Source organism: Phalacrocorax carbo, chromosome 2 (genome assembly GCF_963921805.1).
Source record: "Phalacrocorax carbo chromosome 2, bPhaCar2.1, whole genome shotgun sequence".
In the NCBI taxonomy this organism is placed as follows: domain Eukaryota; kingdom Metazoa; phylum Chordata; class Aves; order Suliformes; family Phalacrocoracidae; genus Phalacrocorax; species Phalacrocorax carbo.
This window is the reverse complement of record NC_087514.1, coordinates 46,820,810-46,844,038: the sequence shown is the minus strand read 5'-3', so window position 1 is coordinate 46,844,038 and position 23,229 is coordinate 46,820,810. Positions and strand designations below refer to the sequence as shown.

At 44.1% G+C, this 23,229-nt stretch overlaps 2 protein-coding genes across 5 annotated transcripts in view; one reads left to right on the top strand and one right to left on the bottom strand.

Moving 5' to 3' along the window:
• Positions 1 to 13,272, bottom strand: part of LOC104039838 (ethanolaminephosphotransferase 1) — a 60,689-nt gene extending 47,417 nt beyond the window's left edge. The window contains exon 1 of the mRNA XM_064442756.1: positions 13,093 to 13,272. Within this exon, the coding sequence (XP_064298826.1) occupies positions 13,093 to 13,149 (57 nt within the window). The 5' untranslated portion in view covers positions 13,150 to 13,272. The remainder of the gene's footprint in view (positions 1 to 13,092) is intronic.
• An 8,581-nt stretch (positions 13,273 to 21,853) lies between these two features.
• Positions 21,854 to 23,229, top strand: part of SPIDR (scaffold protein involved in DNA repair) — a 210,085-nt gene continuing 208,709 nt past the window's right edge. For 2 of the 4 annotated variants that reach the window (XM_064442754.1, XM_064442753.1), the window contains exon 1: positions 21,856 to 21,995. In XM_064442754.1, the coding sequence (XP_064298824.1) occupies positions 21,981 to 21,995 (15 nt within the window). In that variant the 5' untranslated portion in view covers positions 21,856 to 21,980. Of the gene's footprint in view, positions 21,996 to 23,229 lie in introns of all 4 variants that reach the window. The other 2 variants (XM_064442755.1, XM_064442752.1) reach the window with 2 other exon arrangements.

The following is a 23,229-nucleotide window of genomic DNA, read 5'->3' as shown; positions in this document are numbered from 1 at the left end:
CTCTGTGTTAATAACAGCTTCTAGCAGAGCTAGAAATGAGAATACAGACAGCAGACACATGTGCACACATAGATGTTGACTTGGGCAGCACATGTACGATGTGCTCTCACTCTGTGATCCTGCGTCTTAACCTCCATCCAAGGGATCCAGCACAGCATCCAGTCTGTGCTGGTCAGCTGTGTTAGAGGGAACAGGAAAGGCGAGAGGATTAAGGTGAGGGGCGGGGGGAAGGTATAAAGAGTAAGAAAAGTAGAAGTAAGGAAAGAATAGGGCTGAGAAAAACAAAAGAAAGAAAAATGAGCCAAAGCAAAGGTTTAGCTACACAGAAGAGAGACAACTGTTCTGGAGTGGCAGAGCAGAGCCAACCCATGGGTCACCCGTGGGTCGAAAGCACTCACAGTGATCAAGGTCTGCACTGCTATATACAAGACGAACAGTACCTTCTGCTCACATCCACACAGCTTAGAAATACCTCCCCTTATTGCAAACTGGTCACATCCACATCTCACAGAACTTGCTGGAGGAGTTTTGGGCTTCCTTATCTGGCCCTGCACACCTAATACATTATTAGGATTGAGTATGTTTCCATTCAAAGTACCTAAACCAATCTGGTGACTACGTTGTAACCCAGCAATACTGCATTTTCAGAGCATGGAAATGACAGTTGTGTGTTACGTGTGTTCAAAGATCCAAATGCCCATATTGGGAGAGTGCTGTAGGATGGCAAAAGCCAAAAAAATTGGTGTGTAATGCCTCCAGAATGGACTGTTTCCAAAACAAAGCCTAGCTATTGGAGAGACCTTCTGGGAAAAAGAACCAGGGAGTGAACTAACCATTAATCAGAGCAGACAGCTGGATCTTCACTGGGCTCCCTAGCCCTCTCCAGCCTTGCACTATGGAGGTATCCCAAGAATAAAATTTGGAAAGATTACAATGAAGAGAAAAATATAAAGCGTGTCCACACAAAGTTCAGAGTCAGGAAAGAAAGTTGCAAGAAATGTAGCTGCATTAACTGCTGGGAGATGGTTATTTTAACTCAAGCTGGTCCTTATGCTAGCAGACTATTCCTTCTCTGTACTTAAATTACCTTATTCCAGGTAGCATTGAATTGTGCCATACAGTCATATCCATTCAGAGATACAGAGTAAAACTGTTGTGAATTGTTTACATTTGAATTGTTGGCAGCAAAATTGCTCTCTAGGTTTTAATTTCATATTAGTAACAACAAATTTGCAACACTTCCCATTCCTGCCCAGAAATCAGCAAATTTAATTTTTCATTAACTTCATGAATCAGCACAGGAATTATCATCTCCATTGTATACGCTGGAATACTGCAGCACAGAAGGGCTGTGATTCACCCTAAGAGTATATAGCAAAGGATACAGCCACAACATTGTTAGAAGTGTCATATTTATATACATAATTTAAGTATAAGCAATACCAGTTTATTCAAATAAAGTCTGCCCATATTAGCTCAACTTTATACTTGAGTTCATTTTTACAAAAGGAAATAAAGAAGTCTATTAAAAATGTAAAGGCTGAGAAGCTCCTTTCCCAGACAAACTAATGTTTAAAACAGCTATGTATCAGATAGTAATCACTGTTTAGGTTACAGTATATTGACTGTATTTGACTATATTGACTGTTCGGTGATTCCTCTAATATTTCATGTGAAGTTAGATGCCTGTTATGGAAGAATACACTAGCTGTTCCCACATGGAAAAGATGAGAACCCGCTAACAGTGATGTAAGGACTCAGATGAAGAATATAAATACGGTGATAACTGCTGTTTTCCTGCAAGCAAACTCAGCCAGGTCAGGCACAGGTATGGAAGAGCCCCAGCTGTACGTATGTGCCGATGTTCTAACAACTCAATGGTCCTGCAGGCTTGGGGAACCTCCTCTTCAGTCAAGTTGTTCATTATATTTGCGTTACCCATGCAAAAAAAAAAATTATCTATTAATGAACAATACCTGGCAAAAGAGAAAATGATGGAAAAGGGTGAGAACACGTAAAGAAGTTATTACAAGATAGCCAAGAGTTTGCCTCGTGGTGCACCACAGCTGATGTACCTGTGCATGTCATTACCTCATAATGAGTATTTGATGAATTGAGGTAACCTCTACCTAAATGTAAAAAGATAAGGCACTTCATATTTTCTGTGGGGGAAGCACCAAAATGAGAGCAGCTGAAATGCAGTAGTAAGTTCCACACACACCTTATTCCACATAAATTGTCTTGTTCCCTTGCTTTACAACTGTTTCAAAGTGTTATCAAACTTTTAAAGTGTTATTAAAATTTTAAATGATCATTGAACCTGCATTTACATGTGTTCAAAATTAATGAAAAGGGGAGGGGGAGAAACAAGTAATTTTCTCTTCCTCCTAAATTAACTTTTCATGAAGATGATAGAAGACAGCCTAAACCAGCTGAGAATCAATCCATCAAATTCAAAATAGGCAAAATTTAAAATAGGCAAAAACAAGTTGTATACTGAAAATAATAACCCTGCAGAGTGGTTTTCCTCAATATTTGCAGGATGATATATTTCCACAATGCCACCTGCATCCTTCTCCAGAATGCCTAAATGCAGGTTTGTCGCCATTTGGCCTTCACTTATACGCAGAGACCTACATCTCAGAAAATTTTGAGGGATCTGCTGATGAAAAAACTTTAAAAATATTATGCTCCACAGCTTATCTTTTAAATAAAATAATAATAATAAAAAAGATTTAAGCAAGTGATGAGGTGTTACTGCCTACCCTGTACCATGCAGCTGGTCTACCATGGGTACCTCAGGTACCATATCTATCACGTACCATGAACTGGGTAGACCCAGCTACCCCTCCCAGGGCCGGCACAGCGTGGGTGGCCCTTTCCTTGGGTACCCACGGACAGAACCTTCTGGGTGCTGAGGGGAACAGCTGGGTCCCAACCCTGCTCCCTGGGAGCTTTTGGCTGAGCTGGTAGGACAGGACAGGCTGCCAGGCCCTGTCCTGCTGCCCTGGCACCCCTCCGCCCCCAGCCATCACGGCACCCTGACAGCTACTAATACCTTCCTATGGCTTCTTTTATCACATCTCCCCTCTGATGATGCAATTTCACAACACCTGTGTTTTGCAACCAACAGGAAAGGGGATAGGAGGACTGAGGATGGATTGGGCAAGGAATATTCTCTTTTGTATTAGACAAGTTTTTCATTGTTTTGAAGTCTGCAATATGACCCTCCAATCCAGGGCATGAACCAGTCGCTATTTAAGAGAGCTCGGTGGGAACTCTCCTTTCTGGGCAAGTCAAACTTTCAACATTGTCATGGTTTGAGCTGGGATAGAGTTAATTTTCTTCACGGCAGCTGGCATAGTGCTGTGCTTTGGACTTAGTATGAAAACAATGTTGATAACACACCGATGTTTTGGTTGTTGCTGGGTAGTGCTTGTACTAGTCAAGGACTTTTCCAGCTTCCCATGCTCTGCCAGGTGCACAAGAAGCCGGGAGGGGAGGGGGCACAGCTAAGAGAGCGGATACAAACTGGTGAAAGCAATATTCCACATCGTGTAACATCATGCCCAGTAAGTTAACTGGGAGGAGCTGGCCAGGGGAGGGAGGCAGCAATCACAGCTCGGGGACGGGCAGCGTCGGTCGGCAGGTGGTGAGCGGTTGTATTATTTGTGTTTCTGGTTTTTTTTCCCATTTCCTTTTCATTTTATTATCATTATTGTTATTATTATTACAATCATTATTATTATTATTTTATTCTAATAATTAAACTGTTCTTATCTCAACCCACAAGTTCTTTTGCTCTTCTGATTCTCCCCTCCATCCCACAGGGGTGCGGGGAGTGAGCAAGTGGCTGCGTGGTGTTTAGGTGCTGACTGGGGCTGAACCACGACAAACATGCAACATGAACTTTCCTTCTGTGGTATCTTACACTTCTGGAACCACACAAAAATTACAGAAAATACTGAAATACTGGCCCATTTGGTAGCAATCTTTCGGATTCCTAGAATACATTAAACACGTGGGTTTTAATTCTACTTTATGGGTTTGTAGATGTTATGGGACACAGTCTTGGGTTTGAACAAAAGCTTCACAAAGGGAGAGAAGTACACTATAAAACAGCAACAGAGCTATACAACATTGTGGATGCCAAGTGATTTCCAAATGTTCAGCAGTTTAAAAGTGCTGATGTTTCCCAAAACACAGTCCTGTTATTTCTAATAATAAAATTACTTTATGTTACATCAGCATTTAGTTAATTTTTTATAAATAATGGCTTGGATTTAGTAACTCCTATTGCTTAAATAGTTTGGACTACCCTGCCTTTTTTCTCATCCATCCACATATATTTTTTTTTATTAGGTCACCAATACCTAACTCCAGGAGTTATAAGCCCCTAAGATATCTAGGACTGAAGCATATAACATACAAGCAGAAACTAAAGAATAAGGTTTGTAATTTAGCCTGGAAAAGAGAACATGCTAGTGGGCATGTAATTGCATCCTCAGACACAAATGCTTGTGTCTTTGGGGGTCTGAGGTTGCGGACTCTTATTACCCAATGGTTGTGCTGTCTGTACTAGGGCTGGATGTAGCTGCACTGTGAGTGAACAGGCTGCCCAAGTTGGGCTCCTGAGTGGTTCTCTTCCCCCTCACTTTGCTCCCTTCAGTTCCATTAGCCTGTGCATGCCTATGGCCAGGAAATAGGGTTAAATTTTCCTTCCTTCTTAAACTATTCCTAGTAAAATACTTGAAACCCAATGTGATAGTTTGGGCAATTCAACAATTCTGGTTGGCATTATGAAGTCATCAGGAAGTTGTCGTTACATAAACTTCTGCCCTGGGGATGCTCCTTTGTAAATGTATACTCATCATTCAAACCTCCCCATTTTCAGGAATCCTGACACACGCATTGGGCCACACGCCCACATCCTGTCACTTAATGGAGGTATGTATGAACTCACGTCCACGAGATCATGGGACATGTGGAGTTGTGGGTCAGGACAGGCTGCCTTTAGGGAGTCATGCCTGCTAGTGTCATATCCCCTTGCCTGCAGAGCATTGTTTTCACCTCAGGATCACAGAATCATGGGTTAGGATCACAGGATAATTCAGGTCAGAAGGTACCTCAGCAGGTCTCTAGTCCTACCTCCTTCCCAAAGTGGGCTCAGCCAGGAGCTCAAACCAGGTGCTTGGTACTTTTATCCAGCTGGGTCTTGAAAAGCTCCAAGGATGAGGACTACACAACCTCACTGGGCAACCTGTGCCACTGCCACACTGTGTTTTTGAGTAAAATTTTCTCCTTATATCCATCGTGAAGATGTCTTGTCTCAGCTTGTGCCTGTTGTCTGTTGTCTTCCCACCCAGCATTGTTATAAAGAGCCTGGCTTCATCTTCCCAAGTACTTTCCCATAGGTACTGGGGGGCTGCTGCTAGGTGCCACTGAAGATGTCTCATCTCCAGGCCAAAAAAGCCCCAGTCCCTCAGCCTCCCCTCATAGGACAAGTGCTCCAGCCCCAACTACTTTGGTGGCCTCCACTGAACTTACTCCAGTTTGTTGACATTTTTCTTGTACTGGGGACCCAAAACTGGACACAATATTCTACATGTGACCTAGTAAAGGAGAAAAATTACTTCTCCCTTACTTAATGGGCTACGCTACCCAGGGTGCTGTTGACCACCTTTGCTGCCAGGGCACACTGAGGGCTTGTGTTCAGCTTCCTGCCTGCCACAACCCCATTTGCCAAGAATAAGATGCTGGTGGATCGCTGATCTGCAGAGAGTAGCAATGCTTGAGATGTGGTATCTATGAGAGACATCACAGACACACCACGTTTGAGAGAGAAGCACATTCTGAGGCAAGAAGTCATAATGTGCTGGCCCCAACGAGTTAGTTCTTGCTCACCTTGTAAGACTAGATAGGTCCAATTCTTTACTGACAGGACTGTAAGCAGCCAGACCAGGGGTGGGTGGAGAGGGGATAACACTGGAAGTCAGCAACGGTTTTTCAGTCAACAGTAGTTACATTAAAGCTGCTGACTAACTTCTCTTCAGGAAAAGGCTCTGTTTAATGGGACACCTCCAAACACATAATAGTGAAACCAAACTGATGGAAAAGAGCACAGAAACACGATTAAATGTTGAGCAAGGGATAACAGAAGGCCAATGCACATTTGTTGCTCTAAAGGGACAAAGGTAGAGGCTGGCCCAGACTGGCAAAACTACAAATACTGCTAAAAAGCAAGACCTGCACACTCTTAAGGAACTGCACAAAAAGATCCTTAACCATCCCTATTCAAAGATGCTCTAGCACGGTAAGGATGTTGATTTCTACGTACTTTTTGTGTACATTTGTCTTCTAAAGTTGGTGAAGGAAAAGTCAGTAAGATTTCGTGCCACATCTCTCTGTGTGCATGTACAAATGTGTGTTTTGGAGATGCCAGCAGCCCTTTAAAGATCAAACGGTAGACCAAATTCCCAAGAGCTGGAGCTCCGCCAGAGCATGTACCTAAGTCTCTGGAGAACCCAAGGAAACTGCTCTAGGCCCAAAAGGGCAGAAAGATTAAAAGTGGGTTGCAGTTTTAATGACGGATGCTAAACATGGGTTCTGTACCACATATGCTAAACAGTTGTGTGATCTAGTGTCCTGACACATAAGAGTGGAGATATTTCACAGAAAGATGCAAAACCCCAATTCCTCCCTTTATAAAACAACCCGTATAAAAATGGTACCCCTAGATTGATAACAAATAATCCACATCCAAATCACAGATACTTCCCTGCAATTAGTCTTCTATTAAAACACAGAAGAAAAAAAATTTTTAAAAATCGCTCTCTACAACTACCTGAAAGGAGGTTGTAGCGAGATGGGTGTTAGTCTCTTCTCACAAGTTATTAGTGACAGAACGAAAGGAAAAAAGCTTCAAGCTGCATCAGGGGAGGTTTAGATTAGATATTAGGAAAAAATTATTCACTGAAAGAGTGGTCAGGCACTGGAACAGGCTGCCCAGAGAGGTGGCAGAGTCGTCATCCCTGGAGGTATTTAGAAGACGTGTAGATGTGTCACTTCAGGGCATGGTTTAGGAGACATGGTGGTGTTGGGTTGGCGGTTGGACTTGATGATCCTGGAGGTCTTTTCCAACCTTAATGATTCTGAGATTCTGTGGTTCTACATAAGCATGTATATATGCAGATCCTACACATAAAAATCCAATAAACATTTCAGAACACTAACACCTCTTGGTAAAGCAATAAAATGAAATTATGTGGTTGGTATTTGCACTTTTATGAGACTCAGCAAAGCATACAACTCTATATCCAGTGTATTTGTCTCAAAAGTGATCTAATGAACCTTTGTAAATGCATGGGCATAATGTGGCACTCAGAAACATGTACAATTACACCATCATTGGGAAAAAGTCCTGTGGCAAGTAATATCAAATGCAGCATCTCTGTGATGTGAGTTCATTATGCTGTTGTCTCATTAGTATTAGCATATGACATGTAGAAGAAAAACAATTATCACAAAGCCCTTGAAATGCTACATTATTTCGGCTATCATTACAAGGGAATGAGGAATAAGAAATGGTGTGTACATGAAGACAGTCTTTCAGAACTATGTAATTCAGTTGGCCCACAACTCTTCTACACATGAATACAGTAACAGAAAATGTAAGGGAAACGAATGGTTTGGTTTATTTCACATATTATTCAACAACTTTTAATTATACCCCTAGTCTTCCAATCCATCAAAGTAATATGAAGAATACTGCAAGATTTTATTTGTACAACAGTGGGCTGTTGACTGACCAGTTTTATGGAAGGTGGAAAATGGGTATTTGAGGCAGTGAAAACTAAGAAGGGCTTTATTAAACTCAGGTAGTTTGCAAAAATTAACTGGAGCGGATAAAACTGATTATAACTGTTTTTCAATAATATTTGAAAATAAAAATCAGGGAAAAAAACTAAAAATACCATCTGCAAAAACACTACGTAATAAACACTGTACTCAACATGTATCAAATTGTCCATGCACAATCATGAAGATCATTAACTGTCTCCTAAGAAGTTTCAGATAAATATGCAAATGAAAGTCTCCTGTCCTAAATTTTCAAAATCATGTAAAATCCTTGCGCTACTGGAATTCAAAGCAAAACTCCTGTTCAATCAATGTGAGCAGTACCCATTACGTTTCTAAATCTCATAGTTACACAGGTAGCCTTGGAAATGCATAAAGACTTAACAGAAATCCAGTCTTGTATTTTTCCATACTGAATCGATCCTGAACTTCCAGAAAGTAATTCACCAGATTATACTTAACAGACTTAAAATGTGATCATCATACATCTGATCCTATTTCTCTAACCTGCCATAACAAGGACTGGGATGTAACTTGAGAGGTCTTCTAGTCCAGCACATTCACCTAATGCAGGATCATGTTTAGGAGCCATGCAGGAAGCAGATCAAGTTACCATGAGATAACGAGCCACTGGCTTCCAACTACTTGTGATAAGGGACCACGTCAGCAGATTAGAACAGAACACATTATCCAAAACTTTGCTAAAAAAAGGTGTAAGCAACTGTTTAACACTCAATGCTAGATTTTAGATCCTCCCTGAGCGAAATCGAACCATTTCTTAAGACTGATAAAACGACTGCTGCATGCCCCCTAGTACCTGTTCCGGCATTTAAATACCCTTATTGACATAAGTCTGACATAGCACCCACCTTAAATGTGCAGCCAAAACTTATATATTGTCTGTCTTTAAAAGGGCATGCGCGAAGACTAACTGGCTGTTATGCTTTTACTCCCACAGTACTCGGACTGCTTCTCAGAGTTCATCTTTTCTAAGCCTCTTAATATTCCTAATGCCATTCTGTGGATTGTAAACTGTGTGCCAAAGCAAGCAGGACTCATTATTCCAGCTGATACCTGATCAGTACATCAGCTACAGCAGTATATGTAACCCTTTGACATACCTACGACACTTCACACTTAAGAGCTTTTTTCTCTTTCTTATAACAGCCACAGCATTGCTGATGCATTGATCCCCCCAGATATCCTTTTTTGCAGCCTGTTGTCTCTTATTTTATGTTTGAAATGTTGATTTTCTTTCCCCTTAACATTGTACATGGTTTAATGAATTTCTTCATATTGATTTATGGCCGTTATATTCCTTTTTCAAGAACATTTTAAATCATAAGCCTGTTCTTCCAGGTGCTTTAGGATGACATGAAAATTTTACAAGAGTAATCTCCCTTCTGTTAATTAACGAATGTATTGACCAGCAACGGAGCCAGGACAGAGACAGCTCTGTAGGTATGATCCCATTTGATAGAACCTCCTACTTTGTCAGAGAACTCAAGATTACTCTTTAATGTGTTTCTATTTTACACTGATTTTATCTTACTTACCTCTACCTACTTCACTTACGAGAATGTAGGAGAGCATCAGAAGGCTCACTGAAATGAAACCACATTTACTGGCCCCACCTTCTCTGCACAGGGAGTTACCCTCTAAAAAATGGCTTAGAGGATAGAAACAGTGTGGATGTACCAAGATGAAAATGTGGAACCTTAACATTAAAAATTAAGGTCTATCTCTGATTTTTTTAAATTATTTTTCCAAGGCCTATTCTTTGAGTCAAGCCTCTACAGTTTGTCCTCAGATCTCTTCTGAAAGAGGATAAAGCGTCAAAGCTTTCTGGCTTGGAAAACCTCAGCGCATAGGTGCTGCAGAAAAGTCGATTGAAGGTTGTTTTGCAAGGGAAATCCTAAGACCACAGTGATGAAAAGAGGCAATGGCAACAAGAGCTCATCATCAACATTACTGCATTCTGATGAGAAGAGGAGGTTAAAAGTAAAGAATTAAATTCTGCCTTTATTTGTACCCATCACCTGGCTGTCTCAGAACTGCTTGTTTCCAACAGAAACCCAAACAGATGGAAAAAGGCAGCTGTGTAATTCCATGGGTGCTCCTCTAGAGCTGCAAAATGCTGATCACAGAAATATAAAAGTTGGAATGACATAACCTGAGGGCTACAATTGCAGCTGGTTGTAGCATTTTGGCTGTGTCACTCCAGATCCTAGGGAACGGCACAAAATCCGGCTATCAGCTTATTCTGCTGTACAGTTGCAGCAAAGCACCTGAGCGTACAACTGTCCTGAAATCATTACCTGCCCATCTGCCCCACAGACAAGACGACAGCAGAATTATCACAGCAGCAATACCCAGGGTTGTGTCTGAACTGTCTCACTGATACATCTCCACCTGTTCTCTGTGTGCTTTTGAGCAGAGAAAGGAAAACAGAATCTCTGAATCGCCATTAACATGAATGGGAATAGATTTGTAAAGTGAAATGGCTAGCCCTAAGGATCCGATGTCCATGCTATAAGGATTTCAGAAGGTTTTACACTGAACATGTTCCAGTACGATACCATGGACTGAATACAGTGGGTGTACTTGTGCGTCCCTAGTATATCTGGTTTAGGTTCACTCAAACGGAACGCATTTTGTGCGCTCTGGGGTCACTCCGTGATGTAAACCAAAGCTTGGTAATTGGGGAAAACTTGCTTTAAAAGCATGGACCTAGTGATGCTAAAGACTGCTGACGTCTTTGCATTCATTGCAAAGAACTGCACTGGTTTTGTTGCCAAGGCCCTCCTCCAGCTGCAAACAGGAGACAGACAGTGGCTGAGACATACAATTGCAGCATTCATGGCACAGAAATTAGTTCAGCTGTGTGAAAATTTTGAAAATTGAGCAGTATTTTTTTCAGGCCAAATTTACCTTTACAAAATGGAGTTGATTACACAAATGATTCTTTTAAGCTGCATTACGATCAGCTCAGCGGATAAATTGTGCAAAGTGCAGAGTGTATTAAGCCACTGATACTAGTGCAAGTGTAATGCTGCAATGTGATGCACAACACAGAGTTAGATGCCTCTACCTAGTCTCCTAGGCATGCTTCAGGTCTGGAAGCAATATGTCGCTTTAGCTCAATATTGAACATGCGCTAATAAATCCTTCCACAGATTATCAACCCATGTATCCCTCCACCATATCCTAGAGCTGGGTCCACCAGGCAACAGACTACAAAATTAGCCAGGTGGTTGTAAAAAAGACATAACTCGTGTCTGCCAGGCACTGTAAGGTGAGTTCAGCGCCAGTCCTGTTGGCAGCAAAAGTGGCAGCAATCTCCTCAGCAGGGCCGGGAAGCTGGAAGAGCAGGATGAGGCGAGGGGCTAGGCAGAAGGGGATAATGGAGGAGACAGCAGCCAGAGGGCAATAACAGGTTGAAGAGCATGTCTCAGGCCTGGGAGGTGGTGAGAACAAAGCTGTGGTTGTAGTAGCAGCCCTGGGCATGGGAGGGTGAGGTGAGGAGGTGGGGAGGAGATTGTGGCAGTGATTAGTGTCTCCTTGCCTCTCCTTTTGCATTTTTGGAGGACTTTAACCCATTGTGAGCAGCACTTCAGGAACCAGTAGACCTGCCATCACCTGCCATGTCCTCCTGCAACCCGGAGGACCAGGAAGGCGGTGCGGATACCCCACCAGTTTGGCAGCACTGGCCTCGCATGGCCATATTTCCCTGGGCGTAACCTGTGTCATTTGGATGTATTTATTTCCAGGATGCCCCAGTCCCAAGTCACCTCAGATAATAGAGAGCTGACTATTTCACGTCACCTTTCTAAAACTTGTACTTACCATAGTTTTCCAGAACATGGTTGAACAGATACTTCTCAAGTGCGCTGGCTGATTCCTAGAGTTAAAAAAAACGACCTAACACATTTTCTGGCCTTTGCAATTTTCCCAAGAAACCAAAGTAATTTTAATATATTCAACTGAAATGTTTTCATATGTGATTCTGTCTTTTGGCAATCATTTGCCCTCATAAGTAGTACACAATTATTACAAGTTTTTTTTTAAAAATCTTATTTTGATTCTCCCCATCTGCATTTGTTTGCAGCCACTTTCATTCAAGTGGTAAAGAAGAATGCAATACAAGTCTTCCATGTATTTGTACTACAAACTCAAATATTTTAGGCAAGTTACTTAAATAATAGTGTCTGTTTATGCTAAAAATAGCTTTCCATTTTGCCTCTGGTGATCTGAGTCAAGACTGCGGCTCCTGTTGTTCAAGCACAGGCCTGTGCAACTTATGCCCAGTGGCCAGGTGCAGCCTGCAGCATGTTTTATCCCACTCACACTGGAGACATACAAGCAGGTCGTTCAACAAGCTGCTGCAACCAACAAGTTCCTAGTAAGTGACCTGGAGCAGGCTCTTGAAACCACAACTACTCCACCATCATCCACCCTGCAGAGAGCCTGCAGAACCCCTGGCCCGGGGAAGTGACAAGCTTGGTAGGAGCTGGGAGAAGCTGAACACCCTGGTTGGAGGCCAGGCTGGGAGGGTGTGGGGTAAAAGCAGGAAGGCAAGAGGCATGGGGAGCGCAGGGTAGGGGCTGCTTTGGGAAACTGAACCTAAAATAAAAGCTGGTGGAATCCGTCCCCCATGCCTGTAACAGGGAGCAGGGTGAGGGTGTGTGAATGGGGTGGCACAGCCCATCTCAGACACCTGCACCTCAACTAAAGCAAATGTGGACAACCTGCAACGTCGTGGGAACAAAACCCAGGTTTCTCCTAAGTCTGCAACATAACGTTGGTAAATCAAAATATCTAATGATCCACCCATTCATCTGAATTCTGCAGGCCTGTTATTTGCAAACATGAGGTTTACTTCCAGTTATTTAAAGTAAGCTTTCTTCCTGGCTTTCCTGTTTCTTAAAGCCAAAGCATCCCTGCATATGAAGAATTCGCACGCGGCCAGACAAGCACCACCGGCGCGCGCTTTCTTACAGAAATACCGATTTTACACCCAGCCAGCGTTTCTTTAAAATGTGCAAGGCTTTTAAAGATGTTGCTCCTCACTTAAACCCCCGGTAACGCTGTTTCCACCGAGACCGGCCACTTCGTACGCACCCCCAGCTCCCGCCCCCACGCTCTCTCGACCTGAGCAAGACCCCGGCCAGCCTCCCGCCGCCCCCGGAAGCCCCGACGCGCCGCTGAGCCCCCCGCCCCCCAGCCCCCCGTTACCTTGTAGTGGCGGAAGCCGTCCAGCTGCCGGCCGCTGACATACCGACACCGCCACATCGCCGCGCCGGCAGGGAGGCAGGGAGGGAGGGACGGAGGGAGGGAGGCAGCGGGGCCGGGGGCGGGCGGCTCCCCGGCCGCGCCCCTCGGGCTGGGCCCTGCCCTCCGCGTCCTGTGGCGTGGGGGTGCGTGGGGCGCCGGGGTGCCCCGCAGGGCCGGGCGGTGGGCGTTCCCCCGGGGGCGGCTCCCGCCCGCCCACGCCTGTGGGAGCGGGCGTTTGCCCGCGGGTCCCTGCGGCCCGGCCCGGGTACCAGCCCGCCATGGGCCTCTGTTAGAAACCCTGGACTCCGTGCCGGTGCTCGGTACCGGGGACAGGCTGCGGCAGCCTCCCCCCGGCCACAGCCAGCCCTAACCCAAGTGCCGCTGCAGCGTCAGGCCCCGAATCTGTTTTTGTGGTTAAAGGTGTGTTAAAAATGCCGTGTTTATAGTACGTGCAAAGACGTGCCTGTGAAGACAGCACACAAACCAATGTTACTTAAGTACCGTCTTTTAGAAACAGGTGATACTGAGGATTAAAGATTTTATTGGCATTCCTTTCCAGCAACAACGTGCCTCTCACATCTGTTTCTTAAAACACCTGTGCTGGAGCACTTTGCCCCACACCAGCCTGCAGTCCATTCTGTACCTTCTGATTCCCAGGGAAGAGAGGCACCTGTGTAGGCAAAAGACCAGAAAACATCAGGAGTAATGTTTCAGCTGCAAATCCATTTCAGCATATGGCACGACACCTTGTGTTGCCTTCGCTGTACACTGTTAGAGGGAGAGTTGAAATCAGACACATCAGGGTCTGAGCTCTTATTCACCAAGTGGAATCTATCCAGAAAGGAAATCAATTAAAATCCATTACTCGCACCCCGCGACCTCTTTCAGGCACCTAATGGATTGTGAGAGCCGGTGTTATTTTACAAACTGCGCAGGTTTGATAGGGATTGTGTACAAGTTAAAACTGCTAAGTGCAAACTTAAAACAATGGTTCTTGTTCTCTATTATTAATTACACATTCATCACTTTAGATATGCCTACACCTATGTTCTGCTTCCAGCAGCTGCATCTGAACTTCTGCTCTTGGGAACAACCCAGACCTGTAGCGCTCGGCTTCAGGTGACAGAGTTAAAGCTTGATTCCAGTTCGGAAAGCTAAAGTTTTTGGAGCCCATATTTTTCAGGAGCCAATTCTAATCTTAATTAGTCTTCATACCCTGGATTTTCATTGGGAATCTGGATTTTTATTTGATTTTGATTTTGATTTGATTTGGGATTTTGATTTGATCCCCTTCACCTCTTATTGTTACTGTCATGATTTTAACTTGTATTATGCCATTGAATTAATCAACAAGGGTATCTAAGAAAAGGCTTGTGACTACTACTGTCCTCAGCACAATTTTTTTGTGCAAGTTATTAAAACTGACCAAACCATTTTATAGTTATCACTTTCATTTCTTAACTCCAACACTCGTAAGCCTCAAACACAAAAGCAGAAATTTGGCTGAACTGTTAGCAGTGTGATGGACAGCGGTAGAAAAGGTGCTTGCTTTTCTTAAAGCTGGAAGGTCGCAAAGTATTTTTTCTCTTTCAGTTTATGCTAAAAGAAGATGTGCTGTCACAAAGATGTAGATACAGAAGATATATAGATATAGCAGATATAGAACATGAGTTTTATTTCCTGTTCTCTCAAAACTGTCTTGGTGATAAATTAAACCCTTTTTTAAAAACCAGGCATTAATACCACACAAAGCAGAGAATGTAAAAGGCTGCATATATGTAAAAACGCAATTTCATCAATTTGTACCTCAGCATGTTCTGTGTCTTCTAATGAGCACACCAAAGGAGGCAGCGTTAGATAAGCTATACTGAAGAGAGGGAAAGAGACTGCTGACTGGGTACGGAACATCACAGAGCAAGCTATGACACAAATAACGCGACATTGGAGAATAATGTGGAAATTATGGTGATGTGTGCTAGCCTTCTATTTAAGAAACTTCTTTGATTTAGGCATCACGATTCATACGAACGGTTGGCCCTTAAGACCAAGCACGCAGGCTAGCCAAGCCCAGGTGCGAGCAAAACCCACAGCCACGTGGTTTACTGCTACACCTGATGTACTCACTGTTTCCATGCGTACCGTGTATATGTTTAGAGGTTATTCTATGGTTATATTTTTCAATCTGAGATGTTCTGGAGTTCTTTTCCTGACAATTGTTTGAGCTGTGATCCAAGCTGTCTGTCGTACATGCAGGATTGTGGGAAGAGCAATGAAAGCAGCGCATTCTCTGCAGAGCATTCTCTTGTGTCTTTTCTGGAAAACTAATGAGTTGTAGCCTGAGTAAGAAGGAGCTCTAATGGGCACCAGCACATGAGTATTATAACCTGAACACACTTCCATTTCATGAGCTTGAGTGTGGATGAGACAAGCATTAAGACAAAAGCCCAAATCAGGGCACAATTAACTTTCACTATAGAAAAAGCTTAAGTTTTTTAACAACTGTGGCGGGGACATTTGTGACAATTCAGACTTTACTAAGTAAATGATCCACACATGGCTTTCTGCAGCGCGGGGGGAAATAAGTCAAGGCCAGATTTGAATCCAGTCAAATCAGCCAGGGAATTCTCAGGTCTTCAGTGCTGTCTACTAATTGTGGGTAGTACTGAGACGAAAGCAGTGATTTATTACTTTAAAAGAACGGGCATATTGTACCGCTGGTACATGCAAGAAAAAGTTAAAAAGAATAGCTGTTCCACGGATACAAATGATATTTACAAAAAAACAACGAACAAACATCAAGATAAGTTATATTCTTAATCCATCAAAATGGTAGGCAATGAGATGAGGGCTCAGGGTGGCTTAGAATAAATCCTTGGCTTTCAGTTTTCACTCTCTCTGTTACAAGTTACATTAAATTAATAATGATGGAGCTTCTTGCACAGGTAAAGCTGCCTAGTATGGCAACTTTGTCTTTTAATAATTTATGACAGTGTCTTGTTACTCCCCAGCTTAAAGCCGGCTGGTATCCAATAGCCTTTATCTAGAAGTCATCAAATAGTACATTCCTACCTACTTCAAAAAGTAAGACAAAGCAGAGAGAAATCGTGCAAAGAGAAAATCAAAAATGATCAGCTGCCAAAGCTAAGGACTAATGTACTGGGAGGAACAGGTAAAGAAGGAGCCATGTGGGACACCTCCTCAGGTTCCCCTAGAATGTGTAACATGTAGGACTTAGGCAGTGCTTCCCTCCCCATCACTGCATAGGCTCGCATAAATCTGTTAATATTCAGGATCTCTACGCTGCAAAAGAAGAAAGCTTTTCTAAGGTTAGACTAGAATCACTTTAGAGGCTCAATTTAAGTTTCAGGCTCTCTGTAAGCTTCTCTTGGTCTGTTAACCTGGTTTGTAACTCATGGCTGTTTAACCTATAAATTAGTACTGAATGCTAGAAAATTAGCACATCTGTCCTCAAAAATTGCCCTGTCAGTTCCAAAGCCAGTTGTCCATTTGCAGCTTCAGTTTGCTTATAAGCAGATAAGCTCCATGAAGGCAGAATCCTACTGGGAGTTCACTGAAGGACCTTGAAGATGACCTCCAATTTTGTTTGAATGACAGCTACTTTTACTACATCAACAAAAGTATTCAAAAACCAGTTTGTGAACTTCAGAATACGGCTAGAACACAGCTAATGGTTAGAAAACAAATGAAACAACTTAAGTAGCGTAACCAGACTACAGCTTGTTAGCTGTTAGAGGGCTTGCAAGCAATGCAAATGCAGTGAGGCACTGCTGCGGACCACAGTCCCCTCTCTGCCTTCGTTCTAGAGCGCACCTGGTGCGCTGGGCCTCATGCAGGGGAAACGGCCACCGCGTCAGTGGGCACATGTCAGTGAGACAAGAAGGATTCTGCAGGTATGTGACATATGACCTGGCCATAGCAGCAGATGTGGCCCCCTCAGTCTGTATTTAGAGTTTTTAAGCCATGGATATTATGGTGTGGGAATTACACAGCTGATGGACAAGGGGTGCTGAGTATCGTAGGGTACCAGTTGTGCTGGATGCATCTGGGTGCCACCCTAAGCAAGGGGATGGGTGATTCTGGGCAGGTACAGGCTCCCGTGTTCCCAGCAGATGCAGTCTGTATGGGGATTCTCATGATGCCTATCCATTTCCTACCTGGAAAGGAAAAGTCATTTGTTCTGAAAACAGTATGTGTCAAAACAGAGTGAGCAGAAGCCGTTGTCTTGCACAACAGCAGCAAAGTTTCTTCACTGATGCATGGTAACTTGCTCCTTAGAAAGGCAGCTCTACCCAGTTGTGGCCTGTTCATAGCACTGAACAGACCATACAACCTTACTCTCGGAGTAAAGCAGGCTCATAAAGTAAGCATCACGTGTCAAGGGAAATGTTTAAAGAAGACAGGAGGAGTAACAGGAAAACAGTAGGGTCTTGGTTTGGGTCAATGTAGGTAGTGGCAGGGCTGTACCTTTGGTTCTTAGCTGCTCTATGGCGAATTTTGGAATTTGAAGGTAGCCACTCCTGAGATGAGCCTGTGGGACTCATCATCACAGAGCAACCTTTAAACAGACAGCTTAATCCTTATTTCCTCTGTTGCAGATCACAGCTTCTTAGAGGTGTGGTGTCGCATGATGGTGATGAAAGAAAAAGCCTTAAACAAAATATCACGTAAGTGTCACTAGTCAATATACTATATCAATAAATAAAACAGGCTCGAATCCATTCTCAGGCTCTGAGAGCATGCAGCATAGTACGTCTTGTGACCGTATAATTAAACTCTCGTCTTCCAAGTCAGGGCAGCCTCGTCCATGCTGCCTACTGAAAACAAGTCCTGGCTTGTGCTCTCCTAAACAGTGCCAGGGGCACTGCTTGGGGACACACCAGCTGGCAGGGCCTGATCCAGGCCTGGGAGCCTGCTGACAGCTCAGTGGCAAGGACAATCACAGGGCAGCACTCAAGCTTGTGCTCCAGCTCCCTTCAGTTTGCCAGTGGGAAAGTCTGCTCAGCACTGGCCCCAGCTGTCCACGCCGCTTGCATGCTTACCTTGGTCCCAGCTCTGCTGCGGATAACTCCAGCTCCCTTGGGGCTGCTGTGGAGCCACTAGCCTCAAACATTATGGATGTATGCAAATCCATGCCAATCAACCTGCCTTCTCTCAGCAGTATAGACACACTGGGCTTAAGTGATGCTTAATATGAACTTTTCAAACTGAAAAGATGATCTTGACTGTAGACAGTCAGCAGGCCCCATCCCCTTTTCAACATATCCTCCTTCTGTGGGCATGGCATTACTTAAGGTTTTTCAAGAACAATCTTTGTAAAGTCTTCAGTACAAGGGTACAGCACAGTCACAATAAAACCAATTATGCTATAGTAGGATTAACACTGGACCTTAAAAAGGAAATTCAGTTCCTGAAATTACTAAAATACATGAAGTGGAGTGTTATCAGTACCTCAGTAATTTTTAAATCTGTTTGGATTGAGCTAACAGGAAGAACTTCAGTGGGAGTAAACTGGTCTAATGATTGAACTTTTCAAAGTGCCACTTTTTTCCGGCTCTGAATATGTGCCTGCAATTTTTTTTTTCACCAGTTAGAGACAAAACAGAGTACTTTGATGATAGATGTTCAGTTTCAGCTTGGAAAATCTTATTTTATTTGCGTTTATCTCATTAAACTACAGAGACTTCTTATAAAACGCAGGCAAATATGCTACCCAAATGTTACCATCTGTCAGAAAGTTATGTACTCATATTTCTTTTATAGCACTGGACACAAAGAAATAGCAGGAGAGGACATAAAAATGTCAGCCATTGTGTGACGCCATAGGCAGCGCTTGGTGGTGGGACGCTGAGGCGACTGGGCTTGGGCCCAGTGCACAGCCACCCTGTGCTGGTCGGGAAGCCCATGAGGCTGGAGCCCCTCGTGGCTTTACAGCCAGGGGCAAAAGCTGGTAAAAAGCTGCTTCTTGGGTATGTTGATTCATTTAAAACTCATTTTTGCTTTTGATTCTTGAATGATCGGCTATTAATTTTTAATTTTCATGAATATAAGAACTTGTCTCCATTTGCTTCACTAAATTCTGGCATCCCCTGAGGGTTTTCTTTTCCTTTTCCTCCACAAGTCTACAGCTTGCCTCCATAGCCATGCATCGTACTACAATTTAATTTATAGTGGAACTGACACTGCAGCTTTGGGATTAAAAAGACTGAAGTGTTTCATGTTGTTTCCTAGGAAACCTTAGAAAGCCGGGAATCATCAAATTGTAACACAGTCTGCTGAAGAAAATGTTACTTTGGATCTAGACCGGGAATCTGCCCGGGATCTAGCCTAGGCTTTGGGGTCACCTCTTGCCTGACAGATTCATAAAAATCCAGCTGACCCTGAAAGACAGACTCTAAAGTACTTAATGAGTTTTTCCTCATCTATCTCACCCCAGTTAAGTGGCTGGGATATTTGTGACTTTTAAAACTTTACTAAGGAAATGACTCAAACCAAAATCCTTTCTCTACGTTTGAATTTGACATTGTCCATACCAGGCTTTATATACTGGAAAGCTTTTAGAGCTGTAATTTAATGCTCTGTGGGAGGAAATGAATCCATAAATCCATGTTAGAATGAAGGAGAGGCACATTCAATCAATATAAACAAGTTCTCCAAACTTCAGTAATTTAAGCCTCCTTATCTTTTGATTCATTTGTAGAAAATATATTTTGTTTCTTTGAGAGATGAGTTCTTTCTTCACGTTAATTGAGAGACATTGATGCAATCAACAGCACCACCAACAAATAAATGCTCTTTTTTCCTGTCCTTCACTAAGGAAATTCAGTTTTATTGTTAACAGAAGTTCTAAATTTTTTACATTTTTCATAGAATTTTTGTGCAATAAAAATACAAAAAGTATACAATTTCTGACTGTTCCCTGAGCAGCAGCAACTTTGATCTTGAGCATGAACACAATCAGATAAAACAGCAGCCTCAAACTATTATTTAAGCCTGCAAGGACACAGATATGCTTGCATATATACATGAAAAAAAAAGTTTTCCAAAAATTATATTGCAAACTGCGTTAAAACATTACTTCCAAAAGGATAATGCACTGAAATTTTTAACAGACTTGAAGAATAACATTCTGGTATTATGAAGCTTAAGCTTTTGAGAAGAACCTCAGCATCTATTATTCTTTCTCCACAGAGACATTATTTTAAAAACCAACCACAGCTGTATTTTAATTCCTATTATACAGGGTTGTTTTCTGACCCATTTCCTCTATATCCACCTCATTTCAGTAATTTTCTGTGAAGAACATGGAAACAAATAGAGGAATCTATTGATTGGGTTCACCTTGGGATTCTGCAGAATAAGCTCCTCCCAGGAATGACCATCTTGGAATCGGCAGAAGTAGTTTATGTATAGAAAAACAATGATGCTCACTAAGCAGACCTGACTTCTGTGGTCTACATATTTCTCTGTGATTTAGCTCTAACATAGACTATTTCACTGAACAGTGCAATAACATACTTCTTCAAATATCAAAGAGACCCACTCTGATGATATATAATAGAATTCATTTGTCAGTCTGGTAATTTCAGAAGAAATACTGCAAATTTTTGGAAGGATGAGAATATAGTGCTTTTAACTCTGTTTTGAACATAAGAATCAAAGGCAGTATGCGGTTTGGATGATGATGTTTCTGGCTCTCCTCTCTTTGCAAAATTCACTTTTAATTAGAGGCAGTTCTATAAAGGGAATGGGAGACGGGTATTGGCCACAGGGTGCCTTCAAAAAAATACAAACTGTAAACTATAGATGTATGTAATTAGGGTTTAATAATAAAAAATTCAGTCATACAGTACCTTCTATCAAAACATAAGTGCTTCACAAATTCTAATTAAGCTCTGAGATATATAGTACCATTACCTGGTTTTACAAAGATTGTTTATTATTCTTGCTCTTAACATCAGCACTGACAGCCTAAGTGACCTTCTCAAGAATACACAAAAAGCAATAAAAAAATAACCTGACTGTGCCTTTTCCATCAGTGTTTCCGCTTGTATCGGAACAACATTTTTCAAAGGTCATCTATCTTTTTTTTCCCTTCAGTCAGTTATAATTTTCTGGAAGGGAACACCAGTTCAAAGCATTTGCAGTTCCAAGTTCCTACACATTACTCTTTATTGCCTGTAAATTCATCTGCTTATTTGCTGTTAGCATAGGGAGTTCAAAATATTAAGTTAATGACTTAGCAGCAAACATATTTTTCATAACACATCTTGTGTTTAGACGTTATTTGCTTAGGTATCTCGCCACAGTTCAGATTCCAGGGCTTTGTTTATTTCCTAGTGATGTTAAACAACGTCATTCTCTTAACTTCTGAGCGAACTCGGACGTCACAAATGATGCGATGCCAAAGCACAGGCCGGAGAGCTGTTCCCTCTATAACAGAGCTTAAACACAACTGCCCACGCCGACCCCTCAGAAACCCAGACTGCCGTCTCACCGTGAGGAGGGGAAGGACGGAGGGAGACCTCGCCCCGCCCGCCCCCGACGCAGAACGCATGCGCGCACTGCACAAGCCGCCTCCTCGGGAACCTCCGCCTTCCCCGTGACGTCACCAGCGCCCCGCTAAGCCTGCCCAATCAGGGGCCGCTGTTCCCGTGGCGCCAAAGCTGGAAAGGGCGGGGGGGTGTGGCCGCCGGCGCGTGGGAGGGGTGCGTCCCTCCTTCCTGCGCGGAGGAGTGGGTCGGGGGGGGGGAGGGGGTTTCCCAATTTGCCCCTCCCCCAGGGGCTCCCCCGCCACGTGACACGAGACGTGGCCGCCTTGTCAGGGGGCGATGCCCAGTAGGAAGGTACCTGCGTGCGCGCGCGCTGGGGTGGAGGGGGTTCCGGCGGGCCGGGTGCGGGCGGCTGGGCTGGGTAACCGCCGCGCCAGCCTCTCCTCAGGGCCGAGCCGCGGTCCCGCCGGCCGCAAGCCTTGTGCCTTTCGCGGCGGCCTCGCCGTGCGCGCCCCCGTCCCCGGCCGGCTGTCCCGGTGCAGCTCGCCTCGGGGAGGCGGCGCAAGGCAGGCACCAGCGGCCCCTGCGGGGGCCCGGGCAGCGGCCCCGTGGCCGGGCTGTGTCGTCCGCCTGGGCTGCGCCCCCGGCCCCTGCCGAGGCAGCAGCGGTGCGTGGGCAGCCCGCCCCGCCCGGGCGGGAGAGGGGGCCCCGCTCCGTCCTTCCGAGCCGATCCGCGTCGGTACGCGGCTGCATCGAGGGGAAGGTGTAGTCCGGCCTTTGCCATCCGGTGACAGCCAGGGAAAGTACAACTGTGAGAGGAGGAGGGACTGTGTGCAGTTCTGGTCCCCGCTCTACAAAAAGGATGTGGACAGGCTGGAAGGGGTCCAGAGAAGGGCCACCGAGATGATCAAAGGACTGGGAAGCTGCCATATGAGGATAGGCTGGGAGAACTGAGTTTGTTCAGCCTTGAGAAAAGGAGGCTCAGGGGGGATCTCATCACCATGTACCAGTACTTAAGGGGCAGCTACAAAGAAGATGGAGACTCCCTTTTTACACGGAGTCACATGGAGAGGACAAGGGGGAATGGACACAGGTTGCTCTTGGGGAGATTCCGATTGGACACCAGAGGGAAATTTTTCACAGCAAGGGCAGTCAACCATGGAATAATCTCCCCAGGGAAGTGGTTGACTGGGCCACGTTGGACACCTTCAGGAGTTGTCTGGACAGGGTGCTGGGCCATCTTGTCTAGACTGTGCTCTTCCTAGAAAGGTTGGACTAGATGATCCCTGAGGTCCCTTCCAACCTGGCATTCTGTGACTTAAAATCGCCAGCCTCAATATGCTTGCGAGTAGTTGAGCTGCTTTGGTCATGAGTAGGTGTGGAGGGCGCAGAGGCACCCATGCCGTGTCTTGGACTCCTTGCTCTGGTAGTTCGCCTGGTGCATTTGATGACACTTGCAGGGTAGTAATTAGGATGCTGGCTCTGATTTCCGGTGCTCATGCTGATGTTGAGGCACTGCTGAAAGATGGGCTCAAGTGTTGTTTGCTTTTAAACACACAGAGTTCACATGACAAATCTTGATTCTAAC